A 13,704-nucleotide genomic window follows, 5' to 3' on the forward strand; every position below is an offset into this window, starting at 1 on the left:
TGAAGGCTGCAGAGGAAATGTAAATGTGTGCAAGACATCAGTTTTATAGTTGCCTCGTTTTTACTTCTGATTTGAGGATGTAACACTTTCTTCAAAGAGACTGGTCCTTATTCATTTACTGACTATATATGGAAAATTGTAAAACTAACCTTTATGTGTGCAACAGTCTTTCTTTCAACTGTTGTGGTCTCAATGTCTCCGTTTTGTTTCATTTAGTTCTTTTGTGGTGTCTTCAGCTGCTGATTTTGTCTCATTAACAGCTCAGGTTCTCAGATTTTTGTATATTTGTATATACATATATATATATATATATATATATATATATATATATATATGTATATAAGCAATAATAACAAGTGCCAGAGGTAGCAGAAGACAAACATTTACAATTGACATATAAAATTTAGAAAAATATGAACAAACATTTTTTTGTCTCTTTTAAAGCTGCACAGTGGTGGGATGGTTAGCACCATCCACCCTGCATGAAGGCTGCAGAGGAAATGTAAATGTGTGCAAGACGTCAGTTTTATAGTTGTCTGGTGTTTATTTCTGCTTTGAGGATGTATGACTTTCCTGTGAGAGACTGTGTTCTTTATTCATTTACTGTCTCCTTTTTATTTCATTTAGTTCTTTTTTGGTGTCTTCAGCTGCTGCTTTTGTGTCATTAACGGCTTAGTTTCTCAGATTTTTTTTTTTTTATTTAAGTAATAACAAGTGCCAGAGGTAGCGGAAGTCAAACATTTACAATTGAAATCTAAAATTTAGTAAAAGTGAACAAACAATGTTTTATCTCTTTTAAAGCTGCACAGTGGTGTGTTGGTTAGCACTGTTGCCTTGCACCAAGAAGGTTCCTGGTTTGAGTCTTGGCCAGGGGGGTTTGAACAGGGGTCTTTTTGTGTGAAGTTTGCATGTTCTCTCCAGCCTCCTCCCACCATACAAAGACATGCATGTCAGATTGTTTGATCACTCTAAATTGTCTCTAGGAGTGAGTGTGAGTGTAGTTGTTATTTGCTCTATGTGTTTGCCCTGCAGTAGACTGGCAACCTGTCTAAGAGGGTGTACCCTGCCCCCCACCTAGTATGTTCTGGGATACACTATAGCTATCCTCGCCCTCTGTATTGGAATAAGTTGGCATAGGAAATACAACAATGGATTAACATAGTCTTTTGCATTCCTTGTATTACAACTTCCAAAACTTTCCACTCAGCTTTTCATTTTAAAGCATTAAAACATTAAAGAAATGTTCAAGATTATTAATCAAAAGATGCTGATGTTGATCTGATGATCGAAATGTTAACCCACTTTGAGTTCAGACCAGTATAAATAACTTCTTCTGTGGATCTGTCAACTCTTTACACAAACTACTGAGAATCCAGACTGGGACGTTTTCTTTACTGTCCTGCGCAACCAGTTTTTCAAAGCTTTTCAAGGCAATAAAAAAGCTCAAAAAAATCAAAATTTGTGCTTAATTGATCATCATTTTTCATCTTATCTTGAAAAAGTCCGCCTGTGAACGGAAACATGCATCTTATTTTCAGACTTCCTCTTTCACACTTCTATATATTCAGCGGCTTGTCAGGCTGCTGCATTTCTTCCATCAAGTCTGCAACCTGCCAGAAACATTCTCTGTCTGCCATAATAAGACTTAAAAAATGGCAATTTAATTAGAAATTCAAGTTTCCTGCATTGTTTTTCAGTCTGTTTCATGGGGTGGGAGATATAAAGTTTGAAGTCGACAACAGAAGTTTCAAGGATCCACTCACATATAAAACCACATCTTTCTTCCTGTAAGATGCTTTTTGCTGCACAGAAAAGAGATGAGGCCTCAACTGGTATTAAAGGCAAGGCAAGGCAAGGCAAATTTATTCGTATGGCACATTTCATGTACAAAACAATTCAAAGTGCTTTAAATAAAACATTTCAGCAGGGTGCAGAAAACAATACAAGTGCATAAAAACAAAACAAAAAAAAAGATTAATAGAAATGCAATTAATGAAATAAAAACAGAACGCTAAACAGATGCTAAAATAAAATAGATAAAATGCAAGAAATAAAATTCCAGTCAAGAGGTCACTGATGTATTTTGGTCCTAAACCATTCAGAGCTTTATAGACCAGCAGCAGAACTTTAAAGTCTATTCTCTGACAAACAGGAAGCTAGTGTAAAGACCTCAGAGCTGGACTGATGTGGTCCACTTTCTTGGTCTTAGTGAGGACTCGAGCAGCAGAGTTCTGAATAAGCTGCAGGTGTCTAATTGATTTTTAGGTAGACCTGTGAAGACACTGTTACAATAATCAAGCCAACTAAAGACGAAAGCATGGATTAGTTTTTCCAGGTCCTGCTGAGACATCATATCTTTTACCCTTGATATGTTCTTAAGGTGATAGTAGGCTGACTTTATAATTCCCTTAATGTATTTCTTAAAGTTAAGGTCGGAGTCCACCAATACACCCAGATTTCTGGCCCGGTTGGTTGTTTTTAGGTGGATAGACTAAAGTTCTGTGGTGACCTTTAAACGTTTCCCTTTGGCTTCAAATACAATCACCTCAGTTTTGTTTTTGTTTAACTGAAGAAAGTTCAGACACATCCAGTCATTAATCTCCTCAATGAATTTACCATGAGCCTGTACGGGGCCTCGATATCCTGGTGACATTGTAATATATATCTGTGTGTCATCTGCGTAGCTATGGTAACTAATTTTGTTTTTCTTTATAACCTGTGCTAGTAGGAGCATGTAGATGTTAAACAGAAAAGGCCCAAGGATGGAACCTTGGGGAACTCTGCAAGTCATTCTTGTCTGCTCAGATGTGAAATTACCTATTTACACAAAGTACTTTCTATTTTCTAAATAAGATTTAAACCAGTGTAGTGCAGTACTAAATATCTGTAATGTCTTTGTCTTATGTAAAGCACTTTGAATTGTCCTGTATATAAAATGTGCTATACAAATAAACTGCCTTGCCTTGCCTTCCCTTACCAGAGAGGCCCACCCAGTTCTCCAGTCGTTTAAGGAATATATTGTGGTCAACTGTATCAAATGCAGCACTGAGGTTCAGTAAGACTAAGACTGACATTTTTCCATCATCTTTATTGAAACATGTGTCATTAATGACTTTGGTCAGAGTATCTCAGTGCTGTGGTGCTGTCTAAAACCTGACTGGAAGACATCGTAGCAGTTGTTTTGTATTAAAAAGTTGTTTAGTTGATGAAAAATGGCTTTTTCGATTATCTTACTTAGAAAAGGAAGATTTGAGATCGGCCTGTAGTTGCTCATTTGTGTCTTGTCTAGATTGTCTCTTTTTAGCAGAGGTCTGATTACAGTTGTTTTTAGAAGTTCTGGAAAGACGCCGGAAATTAAAGACAAGTTCACAGTCTGCAACAGATCTGGCTCCAGAGTCTTTGAAACCTTTTCGAAGAAACCTGTGGGAAGGATGTCCAAGCAGCAAGAGGAGGCGTTCAGCTGACGTAAGATGTCACCCAGATCTTTGCTGTTAATGGGATTAAACTGTGTCCCTTCAAAGAGCCATAAATCCCATCTCTAACTGATAAAACTTAAGTTGGGAGGGGTTGATTCTATAAGAGTGGCTGCACTGTTATTTTGGTTTAACCAGGTTTCAGTTAAGAACATAAAATCAAGGTTGTGCTCAGTTATAAAATCATTAATTAAAAATGTTTTCCCTACTGATGACCTAACATTTAATAAAGCTAACTTGATGGGTTTAGAATTGTTTACCCTATGTTTGGGGCACACTGTGGCTCACAGGGTATGTTAACTCTACATGAAAACCTTTTAGAAAGCAGCTCTCTGTGTTCTGACCGAGCTACATTTCTCTTTCTGTTACCAAACACTACTGATATTTCTGAACCTTCTAATAAACAGGGATCCAGCTGGTCCTGGGAAAAATCATGACTGCTGTTACCTATGCAGCCTGGACCCTCCACACATCATACAGAGAGGAGAGGGAGGGTAACTTAGATGGAGTATGATGAGATGAAGGGGGTGGGTCCTCACTGAGAGCTTTGGGGCTTTCTTCAGGAGGGGGCTGAGGTGGTTTTTTCCTAAGGCTTCCTCTAGACTCAGTCTTATCACGTTGTGTTGGTCTCTCTTGTCTGTTGTCCTTGTCTGAGGGAACAGAGTGTCTGTTCAGAAAATAAAACAGGTTGGATGTGAACAGCTTCACTCCTGACCTGCTCAGGCAGAATCCATCTGTCTTAAAAAATTGTCTGCGGTCCCAGAAGAAGTTGAAGTTGTCTATGAAATGAACTGGATGAGTGGTACATACAGCCAACAGCCATGCATTCAGACTTAACAGCCTACTGAATCTCTCCACTCTTCCTCTGATGGGAGGGAGAGGGCCACTGATGAATATCCGGGCATCCAGACAGCTGATCGTATCCAGCAGTTCAGTAAAATCCTGCTTCAGCACCTCAGATTGTTGTTTCACAACATCATTCGACCCCACATGCAGGATGAGGTTTTCCACAGTTGGGTGCGTCGCCACAATTTGCTTAACTTTGCCTTTCACATCTGATACCATATCCTTGGGAAAGCACAGTACTTTTGTATTTTTTCCACACACATTTCTCACGTCTTTCACACCGAAGTTTATTTGTGTAAGATCACTTAAAACCAGCTGAATACATTTCTTGCAACTTTAGATTTTGAAATCTTATTTTATTAAATAATTGAAAATACCATCCAAATATCTAGCTTTTTTTTTTTTTTTTACCATAAACACATTTCAGAAACCCTAGAAAAAATGACTCTTTGTGTCAAAAAGAACAAAATGTTGTCATATTGATGTTTTTGACCTTTGGATGGAAATCATTCAGTGAAAATATTCATAGTTCTGGACGTTGAAGATGTGACTTCATTAAATTTCAGTCAGTCACACTGTCGACAGAGCTCCAGATAAAAGAAGTTGTACACAATTCAGTTTTTTAGACTTTTATTTAACCAAGAGAGATTTAATATGAATTTTAACATTTTAAATCGCTGCCAATGTGTAGTTTTTTTGCTTGACAGAAAGCAAATTTAGACATGAAGATTTCTAAAGTTGACTTCTATCTGTGTCTCTGTTCTTGCTGAAATTTATGAGCATTACACAAATTTATATTTCTTTTGTAATTCTCAACTGTTTTTAATTAACTTTATAATAATTAATTTTAAATAATATTCCTATTTGTTTACTTTTCCATGTCATTCTCAATTTATTTATTTGGTGATTTTTTTTTCTTTCCTCCTTTATTTTTATGCCTGTTTGTTTTTGTTGTTTTTTATTTTTCTTTTATATGTTCTTATCTTTTCCAATCATATTCATTTCTGTCTCCTTTGTCTGTATGCATTTTTACCTCATTATAATATAAAATATAAATGGGGAGGTGGTTTTTCTGTCTTGGGCCAGATCCTTCCCTATTGATCAGTTAAGTCTTACATGGTCACAGGCCCAGTGCAGGGAAGAGCTTTGGAGCCAATCCTTCCTGCATGGTTGCCTGGCTCTGCCGAGTGAGGCTGTGGGAGGGAAATGAAGGTTTTAAGTCTGCAGAAATAGCTGAAATTCAACAGAAGACTGTACAGGATCTTTGGCACGTTGCTCTTTTAGCTGAAAAATCACACAATCACTGATGACGTTTTACTGTTTGGTGTGGATGCAGTAACTGAGAGGCTGTTCCAGCTCTACATCACTCAGCAGCAGCTGCTTTATACTGTTCGATTAAATTTAAAAATTTGTTTTTTCACAGACAGCATCTGACACAGTCTTGTCTGATTCACAGTCTCTGATTCACGGCCTCTGAGATACATTACATGGTGCTGCCGTGCACCCTGTAACGTTTTGTGAAACAACTGCAGGCCTGGACAGCCCTATGGGAGAAGTGGAACAATTCCCAGTGGCCTGGACCTGAAACTGGTCTGACTGGCGTGCTTGCTGCAGCAAAGCTTTTTATTAGTATGAAAACAAAGCTCAAAGAGAACAGTTTTCTCTAAATTCGAAACTTAACCAAAACCAGCAGTTTATTTATCCCTGACCTAATCTGAATAGATGGATGGATGTAAAGATGGATGGACGGGTGTACTACACAGTTATTGTTTTGGGTATTTCCTTTTCAGTAGACTTCAAATGTATCATCCATGTAAAGATTTGCTTGCACTGTTTTGTTTGAAATCATGTTTAAAAATATTTTAAAATCTCTTCCATAGCTGCTGATGGCCTTTTCTTTTGGGACACGTCAGAAATATTTTACAAAGTAAGAATCCTTGTGTCTTTGTCTTTATGAGTTTTCAGTCATAACTAATCTTCTGGATAATCATCAGAATTACACATATACATTATTTATTACATCCATCCATCCATCCATCCATCCATTCATCCATCCGTCCATCCATTTTTTTATCTGCTTATCCGGAGTCGGGTCGCGGGGGCAGCTGCCCAAACAAGGAAACCCAGACTTCCCTCTCCCCGGCCACATTCACCAGCTCATCCGGAGGGATGCCCGAGCCACCTCATCTGGTTCCTCCCCTCCCGGATCACCGAGCTTCTCACCCTATCTCTAAGGGAGAGCCCGGCCACCCTGCGGAGAAAACTCATTTCGGCCGCTTGTATTCACAATCTCATTCTTTCGGTCACAACCACAGCTCATGACCATAGATGAGGGTAGAAACGTAGATCGACCGGTACATCGAGAGCTTTGCCTTTTGGCTCAGCTCCCTCTTCACCACAAATGACCGATGCAGAGTCCGCATCACTGCAGACGCCGCACTGATCCGCCTGTCGATCTCCCCCTCCATCCTTCCCTCACTCGTGAACAAGACACAGAGAAACGTAAACTCCTCCACTTGGGGCATGACCCTGTTGCAGACCCGGAGAGAGCACTCCACCCTTATCCGACTGAGGACCATGGTCGCGGATTTGGAGGTGCTGATTCTCATCCCAGCCGCTTCACACTCGGCTGCGAATCGCTCCAGTGAGAGCTGAAGATCACGGCCCGATGAAGCCAACAGAACCACGTCATCCGCAAAGAGCAGAGACCCAATCCTGAGGCCACCGAACTGGATCCCCTTGACACCTCGGCTGTGCCTAGAAATTCTGCCCATAAAAGTTATGAACAGAATCGGTGACAGAGGACAGCCTTGGCGGAGTCCAACCCTCACTAGAATTTTCTGATTTACTGCCGGCAATGCGGACCAAGCTCTGACACTGATCGTACAGGGACCGGACAGCTCGTACAAGCGATTCCGACACTCCATACTCCCAGAGTACCCCCCTCAGGAGTCTCCGGGGAACACGGTCGAATGCCTTCTCCAAATCCACAAAACACATGTAGATTGGTTGGGCAAACTCCCATGCCCCCTCAAAGACCCCGAAGAGGGTGTAGAGCTGGTCAACTGTTCCACGACTGGGACGAAAACCACACTGCTCCTCCTCATTCCGAGGTTCGACTATCCGATGGACCCTCCTCTCAAGCACCCCTGAATAGACCTTACCGGGGAGGCTGGGGAGTGTGATTCCCCTGTAGGTGGAGCACACCCTCCGGTCCCCCTTTTTGAAGAGGGGGACCACCACCCCAGTCTGCCAGTCCAGGGGTACTGTCCCCAATGTCCACGCGATGCTGAAGAGGCGTGTCAACCACGCCTGTAGGGCACGTGGATGCTCTACAGCATCCAGAGCCTTAAGGAACTCTGGGCGGAACTCATCCACCCCTGGGGCCTTGCCACCGAGGAGCTTTTTAACCACCTCAGCGACCTCAGCCCCAGAGAGAGGAGAGCCAGCACCAGCTACCCCAGACTCTGATTCCTCATCAGAAGATGTGTTGGTGGGATTGAGGAGGTCTTTGAAGTATTTCCTCCACTGCTTCACAATGTCCTGCGTCGAGGTCAGCAGCCCCCCATCCCCACTGTACACAGTGTTAACGGAGCACCGCCTTCCACTCCTGAGCCGCCAGATGGTGGACCAGAATCTCCTCAAAGCCGTCCGGAAGTCATTCTCCATGGCCTCTCCAAACTCCTCCCATGCCTGAGGTTTTGCCTTAGCGACAGCCGAAGCTGCGCTCCGCTTAGCTCACCTAATATTATTATTTTTCTGGTCATAGTCTGATCAGTCTATACATACACACAAATATAATACATACTGTCTCCCCTCAGATATTATAGCTTACTTGTAATTATCTGCAATGTCTCATCACCCTTCTATTATAATATATTTTATATAGAGATTTGTATTCATAACAATAACATCTTCAATAATATCTCCACATGCTTTGTTGTTAAGATATTAAATTTCTGAAAATTACGTTTTGATATTCTTTGTCAACTTCCATGATTTTTCTACTTTATTATTTTCAATTTTTATTTAATTAAACAGGGACAATATTATTTAACATGGTTCCAAACAGGTCATGTTTGCAAATGAGAACTGGTTCTCAAACATTTTTTTACGTGGTTAAATAAATAAAAAAATAAAACAGAATATTAAACTATGTGCTGACTTTTTAGAAACATAAAGCCAACTAGACCCGAGTTCTTCAGACCCAAAACCACCTCTGTAACCAAAAAGGCTTCATATTTAAGTTCCCCCAAGACAAACCCTACACCTCTACAATATTTGGAGAGCAGATAGTTCCAATACATAATATTTAACTATGTGCTGACTTTTTAAAAACATAAAGCCAACTGGACACATGGAAAATATTTTATAAACACCACCTGCATATAATACACAACTGTATTGGATAACTCAGTTGGTACGGCAGCTGTCTCCTATGTTGGAGACCCAAGTTGAAATTAGACAGGGGGGCATTTTAACACCTTCCAGTTGGGTAAAATACTTTGTTCTGTGTCTCCTGTAAATTCATACAGCTCCATCTGCTGGTCAAGATGCATCATCTATTATGGACTTATAATTCTGCCACCTTAGGAATTTTAATTTACAGGGGGAAAGAATATAAAAATCTTTTCTTTTCTTTTGTTTTATGGATCGTTTCTAAACTTTAGAAAAGTTTGTAAGTTATTTTGTTTAGTTATGTAGTTGCTACTGATTTCATTAAAACTCACATTTTTCAACAATGTGACAACATGCTGATTAATGAAAACAGACTAAACATCCATTGGTTTCAATTTATATTTATTATTTGATGCAATCTTATATGAAGGTTCTTTACATAAAATACTTTGTTCTGTGTCCCCTGTAAAGTCATACAGCTCCATCTGCTGGTCAAACAACAGCAGGAATTAAAAGTTAAACAGGAACCAGACCAGTCTTGTTGGTCCTCCATTTGCTGATAAATGACATCGCTGTAACTTTATCAAAGAAGATAAACAAAGTCAGACTTTTTAATGAGAAACAGTTGAGTGTATCTGTAATATTATACATGTATTTCTCTGAATGTTGATGTCCATAATCACACCTTGTACAGGCATGACATAGAATGTAATTACATTTTAACTCAGTACAGCATTTATTCAATATACAAATATACAAATAGTAATATGAACAACTTTTCTTTTTCTTTATAATAAAAACAATTACAAACATTATTAAAACAAAAACTGAAACACAAGTCTTTGTTATTTCAGAAATACTGTATACTATAATTTCATTAACAATTACATGAAGTTTGACTGCAGGTTTAAACAGATAAAGCTGCCTTTTCACAGATCCACCGCTGCTTTTCATCACAGCTCACTGATTTCCATCCTCCATTGTGGACAGAGATTACACATCGACCATCAGTGGCAGGTTCAGTCATCCAGGAGCTGAGGAAAAAGTATGTTACAATCAATTCAATTCAGCTTTATTTATTTAACATCAATACAAAAACATCTCAAAGCACTATATAGACATAATCAGTTCAAACCAATTCACTCTGATTCAATTAAAACACATTAGTCCACTTTATAGTAACTGTGTTCATATAAGCCAGTTCATAAAAAATATTATTTCAAATCAAGGCTGAAAGATTTTAGAACTCAAAGTGATGGAAATGTTGTGTCTCTTACGTGTTAGCTAAATCACTTCCATCAACCCACTTCCATTTCCCATCTTTTGCTCTCAGACCGATCCAGTATCCTCTGAACCCAGAACTCTCCCAACTGTAACCACTGACAGTTTCCTGACAAAAATAAAAGAAGTTATCAGACATATTTAAATTATTAACAAACACAAAGTTCATGATTAATTTCTTACCTTTTCATTGTCAACAGCTACAACAACCAGGTGTGAACCTTTTCCTCTGCAGTCTTTTCGAGCTTCTTCCCAGTTTTTCTGACCAGCAGAATCAGGCTTATTTACTGCATAACAGCTGGACTGACTGTGTAACCAGCCGCTCTCACATGGTTTACATGTTCTTGCTGAAAAAACAAGGATCAGTAAGAGACATGTTTACTGTGTAATGATATTATTAATATTCATTTTTAACATGAATGTTTACAATAGATAAGTGAACATACGGCTGTCTTGTTGTTGACAGTAGGCATTGAGGCTCCATTGAGCTCGACTGGTGTTGAACTGAATCACCTTTGCCTCCTTTTGAATTTGTTCTGTTAGCTTTTTCTTCTCTGTCTCCAGCGTCTGGACTTGTGTCTCCAGGTTTCTCTTTTGATCTGTAAGGTTCATTTTTTAAGTCTTCAGGTTTCTTATCTCATCTTTTAACAGAGATTGGGATTTTTTTTCAGGTTTTTGAACACACTTAGCTGGTCTGTCACATTTCTAAGGTTCCTGGTCAAGTTTTCTTTCTCTGAAGTCAGACTGCTGATGTGGGAGTTCAAGTTGTAATTTTCTTCCTGTAGAGCCGTTTGGTTGGACTTTAACTGGCTCGTCACGTCATGAATAGATACAACTGCAAAATCAAAATGAGATCTTTAATGGGTGAGGGTCTTATCCATTTTTGTTTGGCAGATCACCACAACTAAGCAATGTCATCTCTGCCCTTTTTCAAGTTTTCCAGCCTCCTGAGAGTTAAAAGAAAATAAACAGAAATCCCTCAAAAACAACCCAAACGCATAAGCTTCTTTATTTTTCTATATTGTCCCACTTCCAATGTTTTGAAAGTTCACTCAAAAATGTATAATAGCTTTTTACTGTTGATAAATGCATCAGATAAACAGGGATAATAGAATAATTCTAAGCATAAATTATTTATGCTTAGAAGCTCAGCTAACGACATTATTTTGACTGGTGTTCCCTGAGCTGCTATATCTTGCATTAAAACTGGCCTTATTAATTCAAAGTATGGAACAAATGGATATAATGTACTGAAAATTGAAAGGTAAAAAAGAAACTATTATAAATTAGTGGCTATTCAATTGTAACCCCTTTAGCTAGATCCTGCGTGTCAGTGGTGTGTCTGTTTATTGTTTTTAGTTTTAATAATACTATAATAATAATAATACATTTCATGGTTAAAATATGATGGAGGCCTTTTTTTCATACTCACTGTAGGCAAACACTCCACCAACTCCCAACGACAAAATGACACAAGCAATCCCAAAACAATAAGCCAACTTTTTAAAGCAACTTCTTTTTTCAGATTCCTTGTCTGGCAGGGGTCCTGCTGAGGTGAAACAGAAATAAACATGTCACTTTTACTGTCACTGAATCTGCTGTTACCCCTTTTAGTTCAACACTTTCCCTGCAAGTTACAGCTCAGAAAAAGTGTTTGAAAATTAATAATGAATAAAAAAAATTGAAACAAAGTAAATAAACATAAAGTTGAGGAGCTTTTTGACATACACATTACAAACACACAGAAGCCTGTTAAAGTCTCCACAAGAAGATCCAGAGATTTATGCAGTATTCTGTTTGCAAACTAAACATTTCAAACAACAACATTATTTGTAGAATTGTAATTCATAAAAAGAACAAACAGCAAAAGATTATTGTAACAATGCTGAAAACATTTAATGTAAAATACCTGAGGTGGCTTTCCGTTTGTTTGCAGTGGGTGCAGCTACATTAGCATAAACAGCTTCTTCTTCAATTTCCTCTGAAAGATTCACAGATCACAGATACATTTGTCAAAAGTTAATGTAGCATATACGTTACGCACCCGCGTTACATTATTTTATCTTCTAAAGAGCTGCAACTGATGAGAAGTTTTAATCTGCCAGTTGGTTCTTCATTCAGCATCATTGTGGTTTACCAGAGTGTAATGTCTCCTCATTGTTTGTTTTACCCCAAAGAAATTCATGTTTAACTGATGAAAACATCAACATGGTTTTGTTGCAAATATTCTATTTACTTATGTTTATCTTTGTTTTGTTTTCAGTTGAAACATTTGTACATGTTTTAATCAGTTTTTGTCCAACTTTTGTTCTTTGAGCCAAATTTCTGTGTATAACTTTTTTCTTTCTCTGCTTTATTTCTCCTTTGTTTGAACTTAAGCCACAAGTGTAGTGGCAACAACTGGTAGCACTTTAAAGCCACTCTTTTACTTGACAGGAGGTGAGGTTGGATAGGCTTGACTCGTTATTATATTACCTTTTCTTGCTCACAAATCACGGAAGACTTCGGTCGTGTTTGTGGTTTTATTTTTATATTGCTCCAAGTATCTTTCAGTTGGTACATCCAAGCTTTTCCTGGGTTTCACAACAGTTCTTAGTTAACACTTACTGTAGCAACAGTTTTGTTGGTAACATAACTTAGTGACGGTCAAAAAACCTTTTTCTCTGTACCTCCGCACACCTGTCAGTCCACGCATCAATATCAAAAACAGTAGATCTTCCGTATCTCACATAGAGCAAACGTAATGCCTACTTCAGGTGCTGTAGGACATTTAACAACTAGGCGAACATCAAAAAATAGTGTAACACAAAGAATACCACAGTACAAGAAAAATAACCAAAGTACACTAACCTACGCCAAATATCTTAACTTTCCATATCACAGTTTAGCTCCTACAACAAGTAAACTTAATGTTTTTGGATTGCACCTTGTTTTCTGTTAATGAGGTAAGAGATGCCAGTTATATCGACACTTTCAGACCTGATCTGAACATTCACTCAAGAAATTCTCAGAATAAACATGGATTATATTTGAACATTGGAAAATATCTAAAAATCATTTAAAAAACAGAAGCATTTACACTGTAAATCTACACAAGAACAAGAACAATCTGAAGTCATAATGTCTTATAAAGTGTCTTACCTCCAGGTACAGAGATGTTGGGGTTTCCAAAGGTGACATTCAGTCTCTGTGCTCTTCTGTCCATTTTGAAAAAAGCGTCACCATCCACCCTGCATGAAGGCTGCAGAGGAAATGTAAATGTGTGCAAGACGTCAGTTTTATAGTTGCCTGGTGTTTATTTCTGCTTTGAGGATGTAACACTTTCTTCAAAGAGACTGGTCCTTATTCATTTACTGACTATATATGGAAAATTGTAAAACTAACCTTTATGTGTGCAACAGTCTTTCTTTAAACTGTTGTGGTCTCAATGTCTCCGTTTTGTTTCATTTAGTTCTTTTTTGGTGTCTTCAGCTGCTGATTTTGTCTCATTAATAGCTCTGGTTCTCAGATTTTTGTATATTTGTATATATATAGATATATTTTTAAGTAATAATAACAAGTGCCAGAGGTAGCAGAAGTCAAACATTTACAATTGAAATATAAAATTTAGAAAAATGTGAACAAACATTTTTTTGTCTCTTTTAAAGCTGCACAGTGGTGTGATGGTTAGCACTGTTGCCTCGCAGCAAGAAGGTTCCTGGTTTGA

General features: G+C 38.3%; 1 protein-coding gene across 1 annotated transcript; it reads right to left on the reverse strand.

Moving 5' to 3' along the window:
• Nucleotides 1-9,102: 9,102 nt before the first annotated feature.
• LOC121641819 (C-type lectin domain family 4 member G-like) lies at nucleotides 9,103-13,215 on the reverse strand. Its single transcript, XM_041988140.1, has 8 exons — nucleotides 13,140-13,215; nucleotides 11,908-11,979; nucleotides 11,431-11,547; nucleotides 10,684-10,833; nucleotides 10,445-10,597; nucleotides 10,182-10,345; nucleotides 9,995-10,107; nucleotides 9,103-9,751 (listed from the first exon to the last, which is right to left on the reverse strand). The coding sequence occupies exons 1-8, from the start codon at nucleotides 13,201-13,203 to the stop codon at nucleotides 9,625-9,627; spliced, it is 960 nt and encodes a 319-aa protein (XP_041844074.1). The 5' UTR covers nucleotides 13,204-13,215; the 3' UTR covers nucleotides 9,103-9,624.
• Nucleotides 13,216-13,704: the final 489 nt, after the last annotated feature.

This window comes from Melanotaenia boesemani, chromosome 6 (genome assembly GCF_017639745.1).
Source record: "Melanotaenia boesemani isolate fMelBoe1 chromosome 6, fMelBoe1.pri, whole genome shotgun sequence".
Taxonomy (NCBI): domain Eukaryota; kingdom Metazoa; phylum Chordata; class Actinopteri; order Atheriniformes; family Melanotaeniidae; genus Melanotaenia; species Melanotaenia boesemani.